Below are 21,879 nucleotides of genomic sequence, written 5' to 3'. Positions count from 1 at the left end.
TGCGCGCGCACTCAACTCACTTCATGCAACAAGGTAACACTGCTCTATATTTGGACACCAAGATCAACTCAAAGAATGATAGCATAAGTATTCTTAGAATAGCTTTATTGACTCAATGATTATGGCGTCTTCGTACTGACTTCATGGCGATGTTGCAATATGGCGGCAATTTCAAGTCCTGAATAAATCAATGGGACAACTGCGAGAGGTAGAATTGCTTGAACATTTACGACTGGTTTGTGCAACGTTTTTCGTGTATGTTTAAATACAAAGGTTTTAAGTAGGCTTATCTGTCTTGTTAGTATGCGTAGGATCCGCTGTGTACTGTACACCTGTATATGTTGGCCTAATAAACCTAACTGGGTCATGTTCTGATAATGTCGTTATCCTCTTCTTTATCAATATTACACCATCGACCTATAGTTCAGTCTCTTTTCTTATTTCACTTTCTCTGTTTATGGTTTATTGAAATAAATGATACAAAGAAACTTCTAATAATCGCTACAGTAGCCTTGTATACAGTAGTACAGAACCTTCCTAAAATCATCGATCCTCACTCTGTCGCACAATAATGTTACCTCCAGCACTGAAGCAGATGATGTGTTGTTTCCAATGCCAGACACGATATTAACCGATGTAGTTAAGTTTATCACCGCAATTTTCGGACAACACTCCCTCATTCTGTTTTCCCTGTCCTTGTTACATATTTGTGAGTCAATTGTAAAGGTTCTACTTTCAGAGTCCACCTCGCCATCCTCCTCCCTTACAGTAACATTCCTGGCAATTAAGTCCAGTGAATGATAATGATGAGGTGCAAATTGCAATGTTTATGCTTGTTGGATGACGGGTGTGGGGGTGATGTTGTATAGAGTAAGGGATTATTATGCATGTGTGACAGGTGGTATGGATACATGTGTCAGGTGTGGATATATAGCGAAGGAGTGTGTGTGTGACAGGTGGTGTGAATACATAGAGTGAGTGTGACAGGTCGTGTGAATACATAGTGAGTGTGTGAGTGACAAGTGGTGCGGATACAGTGTGTAACAGGCGTGAATACATAGTGAGGGAGTATGTGTGTGTGCGACTGGTATTGTAAATATTTAACTTGAACAGAATAACTCAATAATTCATATATGTTCCATTAAGTGATTGAAAATACTTCTAGTGTTATTCAGTGTGGTTCCTGGGGTTACTGACGATAACTGTGGAATGGTATATACCTTAATATTTATATGTTTATTAATTTATTTACTTATTTTAATCATCATCTTTAAAGAGAAAATTGGTAAAAGTAAAGCAGAGTTTGTGAAATCACTTTTACCACCGGGATATATAGTTCTGTACAGCGATAGATAGTTACAAACTTTTTTTTTTCAGTAAAATCGTTGTTTAAAGATAATATTCGGTTTTCTTCATTCATTAATCTACAAAGACTGCTAGTATACTAATATCATCCTCACAAAGAACATTTAGCACATTGCTCATATGATCATCAGTTCGTAAAAGTACTGTATAATCACTTACCCAATTTCAGGGTCTTTAGCGAGGTAGCGTACTGTACTGTAGTATACTGGCGCGTGTTCAGGGAATATAGTTTTTCTCCGTCAAATTAGGTCCAGTCATTTATTTTTCTGACTAACTTAAGCCAAAATACAATAATTTTGATAATTACAAATGGCAACGATTTTGCACCGAGACTACTTATAATTAGATTAAAATTAAATTACGATTTGTTGTGGTCCTGACCTTGGCGGGGCTGTAGCAATTAAGCTATATTATGGTTGACGTATAAATTTGTGTTTCTTCTTCCAGTGTAGATAGCCTGTCTGTAGTTTTGTGGTAAATTTGACTGGTCTTTGTGTAATAGTTCGTCCTGTTACTCGCTCGGGTACATTATATATATTGTGGACTTTTAACCTGAGAGTTAAAGAGCTACTTTATAGGAAGAGTGGCAGGGGAGACCATGCAGTGGCTGGCTACAATGTGTTGTAATAGAGTGGGTATAAGTAGACAGATAACCATGGCGTCACAACATCAACTTTCGTGTGCTGTCTTTGCATCAGACATGTTAAAGTTCTAAAGCCAGACTTTTTCCCACATTACCTGTATGTCAAAATGCATCCTTTATCTTCAGCCTTTTGACTCCCAAAGCAGTATACTCTTAGGGTTGTGGTGGGGAATAATATGGCAGGGATGTGTCAGGGGTGAATCCAAAAATTGGGTAGGGGAGGTTTCCAAATATCTGAGCTGGGTGTGAAATAACACGGCAAAACTACAGAGCACTAGTGCCAAGGCACAAAATGCATAATGTCAGTGATGATGGAGAACTTGTTTTTTGTTTACCTTTTGGAGGGTCCCAGATCTGTTCTTTACATGGGAAGATCAACTGGCTCGGGATATTTCAAGATGTGTACAGGGATCGATAGCATCTTGCTGTCTTCTACAGTAGCTACACCGGGGATTTACGCTCAACTGAGGTTGTGTATAAACTGCAGGTGAGGAGTGGCCAGTGATGTAATTTACTGTAATGTGAAACTGTGGCCAGGTCGGTCATATCACCATGGCTTAGTTCCAGGGTATGAATGCAGGTTCAGAAATGTGACTGTGGTCAGGTGATTTAGTTTTACTGTAATAAGAAAATAAGTCTTTCTCCCTTTTCATATTCATGTCTTTAGGGGGGGGGGTCCAGACACAGAATAAAGCTGTTTCCGTTCTAAATTTCTGCCTCGGGTCACGGGTGTACTTGTTTACTCAGGGAAGCAGTCAGGCAGGCAATACACGAGACAGACACTACTGATGCCTCGCCAATCTTTTGTCGACTCAATAAATTTCATCAATGCTTTTACTTATTTCTGCCCTTCAACAACTAAGGTCTTTATGTACGTGAACTAAAATAGTAAGTTCGTATGAGAAAACTCTTTTAGTTACGATAGCTTTAACTAAAATTTCGAGTGAATTTATTCGTTTCTAATATTACTTTAGTGGTAGATAAGCTTTTATGTGTCCAGTGTAAAGTAACATTTAACAAACTAAACTTTGAGAATCTGAATGTTCATTGAACATACCTGTGAAAACACTCACCAAGCATATACTGTACATACTGTATTACTAAACAATGTCGATGATAGAAAAGTTTTCACATCATCAGCGTCACACCTCATGGTTGCCCGGCAGCTTATACCAAAACAAAGAAAATATTCTGTTGTCAATATTTCATGATAATGTTACGTTTATATGTAAGTTAAACGCGTGTTAACACACGGTGGGATTCTTCATTTACGTATTTAATATAATATGAATTAGTGCATAAGTATGTTGTATAGGTATTACGGTATTTTATTTTATCTTATATTGACTTCGGGTTGGTTCTGGCAGCCCGCTTGTGCCTGTCTCTTCAACTTGACTCAGTTCTCGCTCTACTCAAGACTCTCAAGAGTCTCAGTGGCCAGGAGGCGTCTGTCGCAGCAGCACCAAGTTCAGTCACGGCAGCTACATCGACGCCCGCAGCAGTTCGAACAACACAACACCACCACAACCCCCCCCAAAAAAAACAGAGAAGAAAACGAGAGGAGGAAAGTGAGTACAGTATAGAACTGTAGATGGAAACCTTTGAAACAAATTAGCTATGTGAAGGCTCAGAAAGACTAGGGAATTTCTTGTAGAGGGGCCATATTGGAAGTGTCTGTGGCCATGTTTGTTGTAGATGTGACTCATGTGGCCATGTCTGTCGTAGACTTATATGTGTGACCATGTCTTGTAGGTGTGCAGGCATGTCTGATATACGACAAAACTCACTTTTTAACAATGGTGATGGTCAAGTACAATCCTCATTTGTGAATCACTTAAAACTCACCCTTGAATAATTTAAAGTTCATCTATGATTCCTTTAACCCCTTCACAGCGGGAGGTTACCCTGAGCTGAATAAAATCGTCTGGCGGTATCCAGAATAAAATAGCAAGTGCATGACACGCTGTGAAAGGGTTAAAGCTTATCCCTGAATTACTTAAAGTACATCCTTATATCACCTAAAGCTCATCCTTGAATAACCTAAAACTCATACTTGAATCACCTAAAGCTCATCCTTGAATCACCTAAAGCTCATGTGTGGAACCATGTCGTAGAGCCTCTCCCTGAATCACTTAAAGCTCATATCAGAATGATGGAAGTGGGTGAGTTTGAGGGTAAATGTGACAACAGACACTCCACCATTTACGTTCTTGGAACCATTAGCGAACTAGATTTTTACGTTAAGTCAGATTCTAATCTGTAGGCTAAATAACTACAGTACAGTGACAGCAGTGTAACAGTACAGTGACAGACAGTGTAACAGAACAGTGACAGCAGTGTAACAGTACAGTAACAGCAGTGTAACAGTAGTGACAGCAGTGTAGCAGTATAATGACAGTGTAAAAGTACAATGACAAGAGTGTACCAGTGCAGTGACAGCAGTATTCCAGTACAGTGACAGCCAGCAGTGTAACACTACTTTGGTAGATAGCAGTGTAACTACTGTGACAGCAAGCAGTGTAACAGTACTGTGACAGACAGCAGTGTAACAGTACTTTGGTAGACAGCAGTGTAACTACTGTGACAGCAAGCAGTGTAACAGTACTGTGACAGCCAGCAGTGTAACAGTACTTTGGTAGACAGCAGTGTAACTACTGTGACAGCAAGCAGTGTAACTACTGTGACAGACAGCAGTGTAACAGTACTGTAACAAACAGCAGTGTAACAGTACTGTGACAGACAGCAGTGTATCAGTAATGTAACAGCAGTGTAACACTACTGTGACAGACAGCAGTGTAACAGTACTGTGACAGACAGCAGTGCAACAGTACTGTGACAGACAAGTGTAACAGTACCGTGACAGACAGCAGTGTAACAGTACTGTGACAGACAGAAGTGTAACAGTACTGTGACAGACAGCAGTGCAACAGTACTGTGACAGACAGCAGTGTAACAGTACTGTGACAGACAGCAGTACAGTACTGTGACAGACAGCAGTGTAATACTACTGTGACAAGAGTGTAACGGTGTTTACAGGGTACAGTACCTCAACATACTGTACTTTCAGTTTTTCATATCTTTTTATTGTGTCATCTGAAACTTTGACTTTGCTTCTCCAGGTGAGAGTGAAAGGAGTTAATACCCAGCAAGATGAAGACGATGATGATGATGTTGGTTGTGATAATGGAAGCTCAAGCGAAGTCATTGACAGACACAATAATTGTCAAGGATAGAGCTTTACAACTTGAAGCCATTAATCTAACTGTTTCCATCAATAATATGTGTGAGTAGTAGTGATGGCAGTGATGGTAGTAGTAGTAGTAGTAGTAGTAGTAGTAGTAGTAGTAGTAGTAGTAGTAGTAGTAGTAGTAGTAGTAGCCTAGTAGTAGTAGTGGTAGTGGTGGTGGTGGTGATGGTAGTAGTAGTAGTGGTGGTGGTGATGGCAGGGAGCCGTCACAGGAGGCCACAGTGGATATCACCGGGACTCAGCTGCCTGCCGATATCCTAAACGATAGCAGTGAGTCTACTCAACCTGAAAATGTAGTACCAATAAACGCTGCTCCAATAGTAGCTGATGTTCACGAGGTGAATGAGAGACAGCCACCACAGTGGAATGGCATGTCGATGGAAAATGCAGACATATGAGTTAAAAAAAACTTACTCAGAAATTGTCAGGTGGTCGCCAGCAAACCTGTTTGAACCACCCAAGTGTGCGGCCACCAAAGAAATGATTCGGGAGATGATTAGTCTCATAACTGAGTACACTCAAGACCGCCTCCTTGCCCCGTTAGCTCTTCATATACTGGCAATAATACCACATCTATTCGGTCAGAGGACACACACAAAGACTAAGCACAAAGAAAATGCGGCAGCAATGAAAAGAAGACTGACACTGTGGCAGAAGGGGGCCCTTAATGATTTCCTATGTGAAGCAAGAACACTGCAGGAGAGACTAAAATCTGCAGGAGACGGAAAGCAAAACACCGATGATGCTGCAAGGAAGTTTGGAAACAAAATGCGTGGGAAAAGTGTCTTTGGCGGTAAGATCTCTCACAGAGGAATCCACCGGTGGGGTCCTGCCAATAAACAGAGAGACATTAAAACAACTGAAAGAAAAACATCCCTCTGCAAGTGATGACGAAGGCATCAGGTTTCAGGGTGCCTATATCCCACCAAATGCTGTCCTGTTCGAGAAAATAACAGGAGGGATGGTGTGGAAAAAGGCACTGAAGACTCAGGGAGGTGCCGGCCCTTCAGGTCTGGATGCAAACGGATGGAGAGTCATCCTCAGCACTAACAAGTTTGGCCCCGCAGCAAGTGATCTCTGCACGGCCATTGCCGTCCTTGCAAGAAAGCTGGCATCCTCATGCTGCCATCACCTTCATGCTCTGACGGCCTGCCGCCTCATTCCCCTGGATAAGAATCCAGGATGTAGGCCAATAGGAGTGGGGGAAGTGCTGAGGCGAATCATCGGAAAATGCATAATGGAGGTGGTAAAGGACGATGTCAGGGCAGCAGCAGGGAACCTGCAAGTTTGTGCCGGCCAACAAGCTGGAGGGGAAGCTGCCATTCACGCCATGAGAACGATATTTGAGCAAAGCGATTGTGAGGCCGTTCTCCTGGTCGACGCTTCAAACGCATTCAACATACTTAACTGCAAAGCTGCACTGCACAACATCAAGATCAAGTGTCCAAGCTTTGCAATGTACGTTGAAAACTCCTATAGGAATCCATCAGACCTTTATATAGTAAACAACAAGGCCCTAAGAGGTGATACCATCTTACAGTCAACCGAGGGAACAACACAGGGGGACCCTGTTGCAATGGCAATGTATGCAATAGGCCATCAGTGCTCCAACAAGAAATAAAATTTGAACAACGGGGTCAAACAAGTGGCGCATGCTGACGACCTTACAGGAGCAGGAAAAGTGGAGAGCATCAAAAAGTGGTGGGACTTGGTAACATCGCGAGGTCCACAAATAGGGTACCACCCAAACGCCAGCAAGTCCTTCCTCATCGTGAAGCCAGAACATTATGAACGGGCAAAGGATGTTTTTGGCGGAAGTGAGGTCAAAATAACTAAGGACGGCCAAAGACATCTAGGCGCAGTAATTGGCACTACGGACTTCAAGACCGAGTACGTAGCGGTAAAGGTGAATGAGTGGGTTAGTGAAATCCAAGCTCTGTCTGAGATTGCTAACACAGAGCCACATGCGGCTTTTGCTGCATTCACCCATGGAGTCAAGCATTGTTGGAACTACCTGATGCGTACTATCCCTGATATCGGACCCCTCTTCCACCCTCTGGAAGAAGCTATCAGTGTCAAGTTCATTCCCAAATTAGTGAAACACACACACTTAACCCCAGCAGAAAGAGCACTTCTTGCACTTCCATCAAGACTGGGAGGGATGGAACTAACCAATCCAGAGGAGATTGCAGCCACCGAACATCAAAATTCACTTAAGCTCACGGCAGCCCTCACGGACCACATAATAGCCCAGAACGCAACAGGGGAGGTCGATACCAGTGAAGTAAACGAGATTCGTAGGTCCAATACGACAGATCGACAGCACTGCCAAAATGATAAGTTGCAGCAACTGTTGCTGCAGGTTCCAGAAAATTTGAAAAAAAAAGTAGCTATAGCGCAGGAGGTGGGTGCCTCGAACTGGTTAACTACGTTACCGATAAGGGCAAATGGTTTCAGTCTTAACAAACAAAAATTTACAGATGCCATTGCTCTAAGGTACGGTCGGCCAGTAGAAGGTTTGCCCTCCCAATGCGTGTAATAATAATAATAATAATAATAAACGGTTTATTAATAGAGTTGCAGCTGGTGGCTGAAAATATACAGACTTACCGGTACATTTGATTTAGACATAATGATATAATGTGCATTCAATATATTTACAAGGCTGTACAGTACATAAATCAGGAGTTGTTTATTATTTTAACAATAGATGGGATGGTGCTGTTCTTATATCTATCGGTGCAGGCTCTTATGGGCTGAATTTTGTTGTAGTGGTGGACTGCACGAGTTGGGTGGGGGGCTGCAGGTGGCAGGAGGTGGCGATGACGAGGGTGGTGCAGAAGTCCATTGCCAAACCTTTCCAGTGCTTGGTGGTGGAGATCACTGAGGGATGGCATTTCCAGGGTGGAGAGAGCATTGGTGTAGCCGGAGTATTCTGTGGCTCTTCCTATGACGGCGATCACGCCATGGTGTGCAAGAAAGGGGGCTTCATATGCATGAGGCATGACGAAGTAAGGGATCTCACAGCAAATATGTTGAAGGAAATCTGTTGCGATGTCAGGGTAGAACCGACCCTCCTTCCATTGGAAGGTGAGAATTTTCAACATAGGACTTCAAACACATCCAGCGAAGCCCGTGTTGACGTCAGTGTTCGAGGATTCTGGACGAGGGGACAGTGAGCCTTCTTCGACATCAGAATTTTTTATCCCATGGCCGCATGTCACCGTAACTTAGCTCTTGATGCTGCACACAGGAGGAACGAGAACGACAAGATAAGGGCATACAGGGAGAGAATTCAGAACGTTGATCAAGGCAGCTTCACTCATTTGGTGTTCACAACCTCTGGTGGGTTGGGACCAAGTGCAAGATGCTTCTACGCCAGACTCGCAGAGGTGCTATCCAAACAGAAGCAGCAGCCCAGAAGTTATGTAACAGCCTGGATGAGATGTCGACTGTCCTTCTCTCTCCTTAGGTCGGCTTTGCTCTGCCTCTGGGGAACGAGAGCATCGACCCCAAAGCCGACAACAGTTGCAGATATTGACTATGAGGCAATAGTTACTGAATGCCGCATAAACCTGCGGCTCAACTAACTCAACACAGCTAGGATAGCTACTTATGTATGAGGATATTTAATTTTAAGGTAATAAAATAGCGGCAAAGGTGTGGCTATTGGGGGAGGATGGAGGCCACGTAATAGTAGTGGTAGTATTTAGTAGTAGTGGTGGGTGTAGTATTAGTAGTAGTGGTAGTATTAGTGTTAGTTGTAGTAGTTATACATTATTGTGGTATTAATACGACTTACTACTACTGTATACTATAGTACTGGTAGTAGTAGTAGTATCATAATTTTGTTCCTGTATTTCTGTACTTGCATTGTATCTGTAGTTTTTATTCTGACTTAATGAAATACTGTAGCAGGTAACCCCCACCCCCCCTCAGGTGAGTGTAAGATGGTGTGTTTCACAAACACAAAGTGCCACTTTGCTACAGCCATTGTAAGTGCCGAAGAGAGGGTGTGCCACATGTCGTACCATGAGGATGTCTACCATGAACTCGGTAATGCTACCGGCCAAATAACCTTCTACTGGGCAAGTGAGTGTCTGAACTTCACCTCAACTAAACTCATAATTATAGATCTTCATGTTAGTTGAGGTTTTTGCTCCCTTGAGGAGGCCTGTAACCTTACCATCAAAGTTGTCACATGACCAGGTGAGGTATCCGCCATTGCAAAATAAACATCTGTAGGCTTATGGCGACCTGATCATTGCCTTCTATCATCCTGGACAAGGTCCTCTTATAACTCCCGACATGCTTCTAATGCACAGATGAAACCCATTACAATTCTCACTCGTTTCTTGCAGTTTTTGACAGTACAACTCATTTTGTTATGCACACAGGGTTCAGCTACCCAACTGTTTGACAGGTAACACCAAACATCCACACAATTGTTATCCTCTACTACAGTCTATGTTTGTGGATAGAAAGTAACTGTTTTTATGGTGTGTTCCTCCCTCTCTCTGTGTACAAAGACTTACATACAAAATTGTGTTGGCAGCATACATCAAGGAAGGAAGGAGGTATTACTTGATGTACACACGTGGTATCGGATGGGACTTTGCCACGGATAGGTGTGTAGCTGAAGGAGGTCAGCTGGCTGTGGCTGAGGACGAAGCCAAGATGAAGGAGCTGCAAGCTGTCTTGGCTCGTCATGGTAATAGAGTGGTACAGTATTCGTTATTACAAATATGTTCAGTTTTGTTCAAAACTTAACGCAGGTACTGTCTATTAAATGAGGGCTTAAATTGCCTTAAATTCAGAACAAGGAGTTTTATAGGCACTTTTATCTTCCTTGGCAGGTGAAACGCCAGCTTGGATCGGCTTAAAGTTTATGTCAGCTTCAAATGGGTCTATGACAGGTCCTTTCTGGCACTACAGGACAGGTAAGTTAGGCTGATGTTAATATAAATGTTCTCTGTAAACTGTAAATTACAGTAATGTGTACTATACTGTACTCTTCTTCCAGCTTCATTTAACACTCATGGAATTTTGTTAACTACAGTAGACAGCTATTTTAAGGTTTTCATATTGTTAATCAAATTATTCATTATTTACTACAGTGTGATGTTTGAGCTTATGGGCCAGTTGTGTTCTCTCCTTCTTTGAGATAATATTCATTATACAGTAGAATACAGTACTGTAATAACAAGTAGTATTTAGCAATTTTACCAAGGGCAACTGACAAAACCATGGGATGCTTATTTCCAGTAGGGTCCTTTAGTTTAAATCCCAACAGCATCCAGTGTTCCCAGGCAGTCACCCACCCACCCAAGTACTGTACTAACCAGAGCCAACATTGATTAACTTAGCTGATTGGACTAGAAGCAGTGTTATCTACGTGATATGTTATTTTCATATCTAATAAAGATACTAGCTTTTATTCATAAATATCCTTACGATGAGTACACTTGTATCACAGATTCAAATAGTCAGCAACAATTTGAAATACTGTACTGTATAAATTTTTTTCAAGAACTGTCAATCTTCTACGTGTTCAGTTCGTTGGGTTCACTACATTCCTACTGCCGAGATAATCTTGGTTTTGGCTTGAGAGCAATATAAAACTGATTCCTTATTGTATATTTTAAATGAACTTACTTTTATTCTTCAGATTTAAAAAGACTACTTGAAAATAGTCTTTGATGTAATTACGGTAAGTAATCTAGGGACCTCTGAACTTTCTGATTTTTGTTTTAATTAATTTATTATTTTTAACACCACTCAAATTACTAGCCATTCGAGCAGTCGGTCTGTTCTTTATTACGACTTTCACTGTCCACTAATAAAAAACAACAACTCATTGTTGGTTCATTTTCCTAAATACTGTACATCTCATGGAAATTATTATTTCTTTTATACCTTCAGGTTTCAAGCTTAAATCTACACATTCCAGCATTTCCAATGAGGGTGTCTGCTTTGACCTATCCAACACAAACCAAATGTGGACCACCAAGAACCTAAACTGTGAGACACTCCTCTCCTACATCTGCCAGCGTGACTTCTAGAACCAAGTGGTGATTTTAGGAGGCTATGTAGGAGTAAATTATTCTGTCTATCAGAGGAAGGATTAAGAGGAGTTCTGTCTATCAGAGGAAGAAGTAAGTGAGAATTTATGTCTATCAGAGGAAAGAGTAAGTGAAGAGTTCTGTCTATCAGAGGAAGAAGTAAGTAGGGTAAGGAGTCCTGTCTATCCCATAAAAGGGAGGAAGGAATGGGTAAAATTTAATAACATTTAACCACTATGTCAGTCAGCTAATAAAAGTATCATATGTAACCTGGTGCACTGCACTGTGTTTTAGATATGCAGTAATATAACCAACATTAGAGTTTGGTATTGAATTTTTGAGTCATGTGAAGATTAGGTACCCCAGCTTATTGCACCTGATAAGGTACCCCAGCTTATTTCACCTGTTAAGGTATACCAGCTTATTTCACCTGAATAAATTCTTAACATTTCATGGGAAAGTTAGGTTAGGTAATATTAAATTTGGTTAAATTATGTTATGTTAGGTTATCATTTTTAGTGCTTTCTCGAATCTACTACCCCCTTATCTCTAAATTCCCACTGAATCAATGGATACTACAGTATCTTCCTAAAATGCGGTGTTTTTCATAAACACAACTACTGCACTATAGAACTGACTGTACATTACTCTGGACATGACATTTTCAACATGAGGAATGATTGTGATTGTGAATATATTTAAACAAACTGATTGTTGTCCGATAAAAAAAATTCAACTTTACAATTCCTAAATTTTTTCCATTTATTATAAAAAACAAAAAGCTGAAATATATGTATAAACAATACTACTGTATACTGTATATAGTACAGTTTATACACAAGGCATTTATTATTCCAAAACCCCATTATCCAATACCATATATTTGTGGATCTTTATTCTACATTACAAAAGACATCACATAAATCAAACCTTAAAGTATAAAATATATTCAAATAAAGAAACTTTGTAATTAACACGGTTATAATGTCTCCTTCAAAAAAGGTTCCATCCACTATGATAACACATACTCACTCTCACTATTAAATGGTCCTCAGGTTTACATCTACTGTATCTCAAATAAAAAAATGGTTCACTTATACAATTTTACATTATGATGATATTGGCAAATCTTAAGGAGGAAAAAAACCCCTAGATTTCCACTAAACACCAGCAGCTGACTTAAAATACCAGCACAATTAACATCTGGGGCATGTGTTAAACAATGCATATGAAACCAATATAAGTATGTTTGGGTTTACTCATGACTTCCTGGTCTGTCTTGGTTAATAAGTTACAGTACACAGGCCACAGTCTCTTCTCCCTCGATCTCATCATCCCTTTTGGGTTGAGTACAGTACCGAAATTTCAAATCCCTCATCTATTCATTTCCTTAAACCCAAACATATGTTTCTCTGTGTTAAAAAAAACACACAAAAAACTTGTGCAATAAGAAAATATCATGAATGCAACAAAGACCACACCATACTGTAACTAACTAACTTTTCCAATACAAAAATAATCAAATAGCCCCTAACATCATTATTATTCAATTCTTGAGCCCTAATACAAACATATTACCAACAACACTTTTAATAACAATTCTTTATAACTTTCTCCTTTGGCATCTGTTTGTTTACACATCTATATTATATTGTATATATATAATACTCTTCGATACAACCATGAAAATAATCATTGTCTATACTCCTGCTGAAATGTACACAGTAACTGCATTGTTTATATACTTGCCTATCCAACTGTAAACCTGTATGACAACTATGTATATTAAAAAGAAAATGAGTTGTTGACATATTTAAGTACAGTACAGATATCCTTAGATATATGAACTTTTGAGATATGAAAATTCGCTTGTACTTATATACTTAGTTGACACCACTATTTTGAGATACGAAAGCTCTCCCCGCTTATACAAATTTGGGTCCAGGCAAAAATTCAAATTTCATGTGCGAGAGTCAGCTGGCGCAGCCATCTTGGGGAGAAATGCGCAAAGACATATCCATGCTCACTGAATGCGGTGATGGCCCTACCAGGATTGGGAAAGATCTTGGTCTAGCTGCTTTTACTGTATCCACAATTTACAAGCATGCTGAGGACTGTGGTGTCCTTGGCAGACAGCAGTGATGAAATTGGACTATCCTCCTCATCATGCTGAGTAAGGCCCTTACTCAGCACACCCCTAGTGGTGGTGAGCCATCCAGACTGCCCTCCCACTAGGTAATGTACTACAGTATAGTTAAATAGTATTTTACTATTTTTTTCATGTGTTAAGTAGTAAATTCGAGTACAGTAGTTGTGTACTATTTATTCTTAGGTAGGTTTTGTTCTTGTTTGTGAACCAATTTCGTGTTTTAGGGGTATGATATTGGAGTATTTTTGTCATTGGGAACCGAACCCAATTTTTCCAACATGCTCTTTTGTTCAATGAAAATATTGACAATTAATTTTTGTGTGTGTGTGTGGGGGGGGGGGGCCTCACCCATATGTATATCAAAGGATACCTGTACAATAAAGCATATTATTAGTATAGCTCCCACAAAAATCTGTTCAAAATATCATTGTTATTTTATGTCTTATAGTTCATTCCAAAACATGGTAAACTATAACAATGCAGTACAGTACAGCACATTTTGCCACTACTTACCAAGTACAGTACACATCATTTGGAGTAAAATGTCAATCTATAAAGTTCTAATTACCTACTTAATCCAACAGTTCAAAATCTCTTTTCAAAGTACAGTAATTCCTTAAGTATAATTATTCATCACAAAATGGATTGATTTATGTTGCAATTTGAGTTTCGCAATGTAGATTTTAAAGCTTATTTATTCAGACATTGTAGAGTATGTCATGCTTTGCCAAACAAGATGTTTCTTCTTTGTAAATACAATACACAGCAAAGAGAGAAGTATCACCAAAAAATACAGTTATACCAGTACAGATAATGATAAAAAAAACATGAACACTGTTCCCCATCCAGCTCAATTTGGCCCAATACTTACAGCATGAGACTGGACAAGCACTGTGCAGGCTAAAAAAATAAGTCACTTGAAATGTAATCCTAAGGAATAATTCTAATGAAATTCACATGAAGCAGCCTTTGACCCTTCCCTGCAGTAAATAGTTCACATTAAATGATCAGATCAATTCAGGTTGACAATGACAATATTTCCAGTCTATCTGTTCTTGGAAGCAATAGTTCACCAGTGTATAATACCTGGGGAAGATAAGACCCCTAAAAACGTAAACTAGTTTTACCACATTTCTCACAATAATCTCAACAACATAACATAAGCACAGAGGCAAAACTTACAAACTCCATATCCAAAAAGTTTTAAAAGTAAAATTTAGTGTATGGAAAATATATACAGCACACAAAAACTAATAAATATTTTAACATACTATACTACTTCTCTAGTGAATATTCTAAACAACATTCAACATGGAGAAATTTTGATGCATATCTTTTATACGTACTGTAATAATTGATTATAAAGTATAATATCAGAATATTACTACCAACTAATAAATATATACTCTACTATTTCCCATGTGTTTCTGTGTACATCCTTCTCAATACTGTATACAGACAAAATCTTTACAAAATATACTAAAACAAAAGGTGCCAGTAAACAGTAATAGCTGTCCAATCAAAAATATATATAAATTTTTGCACTAGACACTACACTAGGTCAGTGCTCTACCTTCCGTACATACTCTCCTGTGTTTTTTAATATTTTTTTATTTTCATTAAGGAAAGGAAAATAAGATGACAAAAGTTGGATGGAAGCGTGTGCTAGTGATCAATTTCCCATCGTATAAGAAAATCATTACTGAACTGGTAATGGTGAACATATTTTAATAATATGTTCAATAATAACCAGTGACTGCACAAGCAATATTTTTCAACACAACCTTCAAAAATAAAAATGCAATAATTTCCTATTAAAAATAAAGTTGTTTTGATTTCATTCATTATAAAGATAAGCTTGAAGAGTAATATGGAAAATATACTCAGGACACTGTAACTGGAATGATAAATAATGTTACACAGCTGACACCAGCGTACTGTACTCACCGCTCCTCCACGTTCACAACGTCAACATGAATAAATACGGTGTACAGTGTAATTTGTGTTTGTTCATAATCTCCCAAGCAGTTGTTGTGACTTACCTTTTAGATTTAGTTCTCTCCATAGCACATATATTTTCTGTAATTTCTAGCTTTCTTTGGTTTTACCAAGTCCTCCATCACATCATCTTCAAAATTTTTTAATGACTAAACAAACACTAACTGTTTCTATAATGATTCAACTCAACTAAAGTGCCCAAAAGGATAAACCAACTTAAGGAATTATGATGCAGAAAGTTACTAGAGTAAAGAATCTTCAATTTGTTACTTACCTATTTAATATTTGAATTCATCACAAAGGGCATTTAGGAATGTAACTGTTGTTTACTAATCAATCATCATGGAGGTAGGAGAGGTATTTATCTTTTAATTATTCAGTGTTAGCGTGAAATGTTTGTGATTAAACGTTTACAACTGGTTCTTGGGGTTCTTCTAATATGCTCAAACACAATATGAAAAATGCAACTGCCTCAGAAAGCCAACACAAACTCACAATGCCAGATGTCATCTGTGTGGAAGTAGCAGTGGTGACTTCATGTTACTTGGCATGAACAGGATTCTATACAGCAAAATTTGAATTTCTTCACACATCACATTCCTACAGGCTACAGTTTCATTCTGTCCTTCTGAAAAATAAAGTACAGTAGAAATTAATATCTTGGAGACTTTGTTAAGTGTGTCCTCTAATTTATGCACCGTATTTCATGGCTAGATATGAAAACACGATCTTTGAAATATTGTAAAATGCAAACATCACTTTTAAGCTTTAACACAGGAATTTATGATCTTTTCCTGTAATTTCTTGAATGTGTCTGGTCTGGGGGACACAATATTAACTTCTCTGGCTGATGGATGTCTAGTCAAGAAAGGGTTAAGGATAATGAAAAAACTTTCTTGCTGAAATTCTTACCTTTCTGTAGAGTTCTGTCTTGTAGTTATTGGTGTGGAAGTACTGGAAGATTTTCTTTCCTACAAAGTAAAACAAAATAAGTTTACTAAAAACTGAGCATTACTATAAATTAATTTTGTTAAAAATTTAATCTTTGTACAGTATACTCTTCTGATGGCCACCAAGGATTTATGCACAGATATTTCGTTAAATTTATGACCTGTTTGCCACTTTTACATTTGTACTACCAATATTGTACTACTTTAATATAAAAATGAGCTTTAATTATTGTCTACAGACACACAGTGTAGAGAATTATGACCTTAAGGAGGATGATTGGGGGAATGGGTGAGTCTCCGGAGAGCTGTGGTGTAGGTGAGGTGTTAGACAACTTCATACACTCCTCCAGTGTATGGATGAAGGTATCACATGTCGCTGATAGTAAAGTCGTGGATTCATCCAGTTTCTGGGAATAGAACAAATAATATACAGAACTGTACAACCAGTGTAAAATTGGTGACAACAAAGCAGCTGATTCTTAAGAGGACAATAGTTTAAAAATACTTGTACTATAAATAAATACAAGCTGAAGGAATTCTACTTCACACTGTCTCACTTTACAGTGGTATTCAGATGCAATGATGATTTAATTACTACTTATCATATTGAGTGGTACACAGATGATGCAAAATAATTTAAACATTCATAAAATTGCCATAAATTTATATATTACTGTATATTTCAAATGGCTGCGAGTAGGTAGTAGGCAGATATCAAACAGGGAGGTACTACTTCCTGGGATGATATTAGAATCATAACTAATTTGTTATATTATGGTAGACCCTGCTGCCATATAGCATCACAAAAGTTGTGAACAAATCCCAGGTTGCTGATTTAAATGACTTTCTGCCTCATTTACACACAATTGCAGGGTCTCAATTGTTTCTCACACTTTGACAACACTACATATACAGTATATCGTTTCTCATTCTTGATCTGTTTAATTTTTTTCCATTTCTGTTTTTATTTATGGTGTAATTTATTTATTAAATTTTTTCACCCCCAGACTCCGCTGTGGATTGGTGACCTGTGCCTGGGTGGGCTAATACCCATAAAAAGAAGTGGTGTTATTTCATATTTCACAAACATTCCCCATAAGAAGAACCTTCTTTCTCTTAATAAATAGGTCCAGTCAAGTGGAAATTTTCTGCATCTTCAACTAAACCTAAAGATCACGAACAAAGATAATTCCACTACACCTCAAGATCAGGTCCATCAGGGTTGTTAGCTGCTGTCTTGACACTGTACACCTGTTTCATCAGGAGGTCACAGGTCAGCCGGAGCTCAGACTTCTTGGCCTTAACAATATCTGGTTCTTGCTCTTGAAAGTGTACAATAATGTTATTTAGTTCAATATATGATGCGGATCACATGAAGATTAAATACGCCAGCTTATTTCACCTGATGATTGAACACCCTAATGATAATGGGGTGAAGGGGGGGGGGCTAGTTTAGGTTAGGGTATTTAATCACCAAATGAAATAAACTGGGGACCTAATCTTCAAATGATGGAAAAATAAATTATAATAAACTATTCACCATATACAGTAAACCCCACATCTGATAGTCAGCACAGCACCAGATAACCATTACATTTTTTATTAGTCGGCAGGATCCCAGTCAAGTGAGAACTCAGCAAGCTGGCCCACGCTTGGCAGGCCATGTCGGCCCCGTGAGCATCAGTTTACATGCGCATCTCATCACAGTGACAGTGATTACCGGTAAGTGCCTGTGAAGTGTTACTGTACAGAGAGTTAAGTGTTATATATACAGTACAGTACAGTGTAGTCTTAAGTTTGTCAGCACAATTATTTACTGTGCCTGTGAAGTACTCTTGTGTTAAGTTTGTCAGAACAATTTCATGTACTGTACAGTTTGTTTGCCTATTACAGGCTCATCATGCAATTGCCCCTTGTTGTTGGTAAGTACAGTGCCTAATACAATTCTATTTTTATTTCATTATATAAACTGACTCATTGTTGGTAAGTCGGCAAAGGCCTCAGCCCCATATCTGCCGAGTTATGAGGTGTTTATTGTAACATGAATATGCCAAATTTACACTGAAACTATAAACCTTTTTCTTTTCATCATCATCATCACCATCATCTTTACCTTTTTCAATTTTTGTCTGGGGTATGGCAGGAGGAATACCAGCTTTTGCACTGCCCAGGGCCACTAACCAAGCGTGACGTTCATGTGGAGATGGAGCCTTGAGGTAAAAGTGCTGCTCGTAAGGAATCACAATATCTATTCGCATTGTATCCGTCGGGTGTACTGCAATAAGGAGACAAGATGTTAGTTCCTAGAAAGCTCAGATATGACAATAAACTGTAATGTAATTCCTCGATATCAACCTCTTTAATGTATTTGCCTTTGCTTAAAGTATTAAGAGGTCTGGGTGACAAACTCTGAGAATTTAAGTTTTTCATGAGATAAACAAAAACATCTTGGAATTTAAAATTATATATCACTGAATCACAATTTGTAAATAACCAAAAATAAAATTAATATCTGCATCTGCATAGTCAAATGGAGGAAAATATTTTAAAATGTATCTAATTTTTCTATATCAAATGTAATGTCACCATGGTTGTTCAATATATTCATGGATGGGTGAGTGCCTACAAGGGGTGGAGGCATGACTAATGGAGAGTGTTCAATAATGATAAGGGATGTAAGTGGGAGAGGAGTAGCAGAGCAAGAGAAGATACTGTAATCATGAGATCATGTTGAGGAGGTGAAACATCAAAGGACACATATGTTACAGCATTTTAGAGAATGAATGAAAGTCAAAGATGAATGAATCTGCATTGGTCTTGATTATGACCAGTGTGTGTCATGTACAAAAAGGCTTCCAAGAGTGATTATAAAGTGTAAAAAAATAAATGAAGGACTCACTTACCTAATATTTCACATGCTGAAAGCTTCACTGAGCCTTTGGAGCCCTGGTTTACCTCTTCCTGTGACTTGTAATAGGCCAGAACCCCTTGATCTAATATAAACCACCTTGGTTGCCAGCCTGTAAGTAATAAAAAAGTTTTAATGGTATTTTCCCCCAAAATTATTATAAGCCTGTTGAATCAAAGAAACTCAAACTCATCATTATCGCTGTTTTACAGCCATTTTCCATGCTTGTGTGGGGTTAGTCTTGATATCCTGGTGGCAGCTCTCACATTGCACAGCTTCTGGCAGCCTTTCTTACCAGGCTTAGCTTTACGTTATCCAGTAATCACTTAGAACCAAGATATAAATACCCAAAGGAATTGGTTTAACAATGAACAATAATTTGGTTTCCAAATTAAGGATTGATGTTTTCATTATTTTCCTTACTAAGTACAGCTTTAAGCTCTGCTTTTGAACAAGACAAAAATTAATTACAAAGAAAGAAAACTCATTTAGAATTGAAGATTCAAACTAAGCATGTACCTTAGTGACTCTTGAGCCAAAACCTTATACTGTAAGGTAATTGACCATAATGGAATATAGTACTGCACTCTACCTGTACAGTACGTAAGTTTTAACTAAAACTATACTGTACGTTCTTTTATAACTTACAAATCTGGAACCTCCTGAAGTGTATCAATGACTCATTCTCCCCTATGCCCCACTACCCCTTCACCATCACCTATAACCCATCAGTGTTTTGGTTCATAAAATATCATTGAACTGTGACTAATAGTAGTAAGGATGAACCAGTGATCACTACAGTACTACTCTTGGGTAGTAATTATCAACCAACAGTCTATTTCTCTTAGAATTCAAAAATAGATCTTTTTTAACCATATTACAGAATTTAAATTACAAATGAATAGAATACACAAAGGTATCTAATAAAAAAATTTCGGAACCAATTATACAGGTGGCAACCCTCACTTCCAATGTTACCAAAAATATAAGAATAAACTCCCAAGGGCACAGGAACACTAGACCAGGAACTGTTACCTCACCAAGGTCAAAACAGTGTAGGCATGTCACGGCAAAGGTGACATTGTGATGACCTACAGTGTCGTTCTTTAACTGATAGCACAAATGTTGGGGAAATAGATACTAATCGACTTTCTCTAAATAACGGTAATTTGAAGAAAGAAACCAAAATAACAGTGCCTCGTCAACCGTGAGAACTGCGATGCCTCCAAGGCTATGTGACAAATGACAAAGTCTTCAACTAGAGCTTCCCTATAACCCACTTTAAAGTTATCAAGATAGTTTTTATATTACCTCTTCACTTAAAAACTTTTCAAAAATACGTATATACAGCACAGCACGAGTCGTGGTTGTACAGGAGCTTGACACCAACGGGTTAAGACCATCACTGCCACCTCAACACCTCGTCGTCTGTCATTGACTATTACCTTGTTGCACACATTATACCACACATACACCAACTACGGCACTAAATCTCTCACGTATCATGAACACTGAAATTTTAGATATACAGTTTGAACATTCTCTTTAACATTCAGGACATACCATTCCAGTAATTTGTCCATTTATATAGTATCCCTTCCATGGCTCTACTCTCCACACAAGGCCAGCTGGCAGCCAATGTTTACAACCGGCAGCTCCCTCAACTACTACTGTCCCGCGGCTTTTAAATCTTCTCCACATATATTAAACATTTATTCAATAACACTGTCTTACAAGTTTAAGTTGGTTCAGCATGTAAATAGAGAGTGCAGAGAAATGGTATGGGTTATAGTGCGCGACAAACGTAGACAGCAACAGATAAGAGCTAAAACAATAAATGCTGTATTAATATTTCGGAAAATCATGCATCATATTTGTTTGTTTTATAATTATCTTCTCATTACATACCTATGCCCGTGTGTATGTTTGTGTATATTGCATGTATTTGTGTTAGTTTAGGCAGGAGTTATGAGCCCGGGTTTCTTCTCAGACACACATGAGGGTCGACCTTCTTCCTGTTCCTAATTGGACCCCTGAACTTGGTAACAATACTTAGGTTCCCGTTTTCTTCGTCATTTTCCACGTTTCTCTCTGTGCTTGTCGGTGTTTCTGTGAGTGTGTCCTGTCTCTCGCTGGCTGAGTCTTATTGAGTTTGTATGTGGTTCTGTGAGTCTGTGTACCTGTATCTCGCTGTCTGTTTTATTTCTGCGTTTCTGTATCCCAGCGCGTCATAACTTGTATACAATGAATATAATGCAAGTATGCAATGTTGATAGTGCATATGTACAATATAATAGTCAAGAGAGACCTCAAGGGATAATTGTCATCTGCTTAATCCAAATTACTGGGTGCACATAAAATGGTCAATGTTAAAAAGAAATACGTCGGCCAGAAACGGATGGTCATTTATTTTCAAGGCGACACAAACCAAATTACTGTAACTTATTCGGGAGCCAGATTAAAAAACTACATCAGGGTCGTTTGGCTTGATTAGCTTAGGGTCACCCACAAAAAAAAGATCCCTACAAAAGTAAGTTTTTGACAGCTTCCTTGAGTT

The 21,879-nt window shown here is 38.6% G+C and overlaps 2 protein-coding genes across 3 annotated transcripts; one reads left to right on the top strand and one right to left on the bottom strand.

Moving 5' to 3' along the window:
* Positions 1–3,421: 3,421 nt before the first annotated feature.
* On the top strand, positions 3,422–13,617 carry LOC121878309. 2 transcript variants are annotated; one of them, XM_042384414.1, is made up of 6 exons: positions 3,424–3,576; positions 5,128–5,291; positions 9,195–9,347; positions 9,811–9,966; positions 10,112–10,195; positions 11,178–13,617. In XM_042384414.1, exons 2-6 carry the CDS (start codon positions 5,159–5,161, stop codon positions 11,315–11,317), a joined length of 666 nt encoding a protein of 221 aa, XP_042240348.1. In that variant the 5' UTR covers positions 3,424–3,576; positions 5,128–5,158; the 3' UTR covers positions 11,318–13,617. The 2 variants fall into 2 exon arrangements, with proteins under 2 accessions (XP_042240349.1, XP_042240348.1); XM_042384415.1 differs by lacking the exon at positions 9,195–9,347 and having other exon boundaries at positions 3,422–3,576.
* On the bottom strand, positions 12,055–20,972 carry LOC121878310 (pleckstrin homology domain-containing family A member 3-like). Its single transcript, XM_042384416.1, has 7 exons — positions 20,886–20,972; positions 19,318–19,434; positions 18,528–18,689; positions 17,615–17,736; positions 16,678–16,821; positions 16,377–16,435; positions 12,055–16,092 (listed from the first exon to the last, which is right to left on the bottom strand). The coding sequence occupies exons 1-7, from the start codon at positions 20,923–20,925 to the stop codon at positions 16,080–16,082; spliced, it is 657 nt and encodes a 218-aa protein (XP_042240350.1). The 5' UTR covers positions 20,926–20,972; the 3' UTR covers positions 12,055–16,079.
* Positions 20,973–21,879: the final 907 nt, after the last annotated feature.

This window comes from Homarus americanus, unplaced genomic scaffold, assembly GCF_018991925.1.
Source record: "Homarus americanus isolate GMGI-L3 unplaced genomic scaffold, GMGI_Hamer_2.0 scaffold41027, whole genome shotgun sequence".
Classification (NCBI taxonomy): Eukaryota; Metazoa; Arthropoda; class Malacostraca; order Decapoda; family Nephropidae; genus Homarus; species Homarus americanus.
This window is presented reverse-complemented; position numbering and strand designations above follow the sequence as displayed.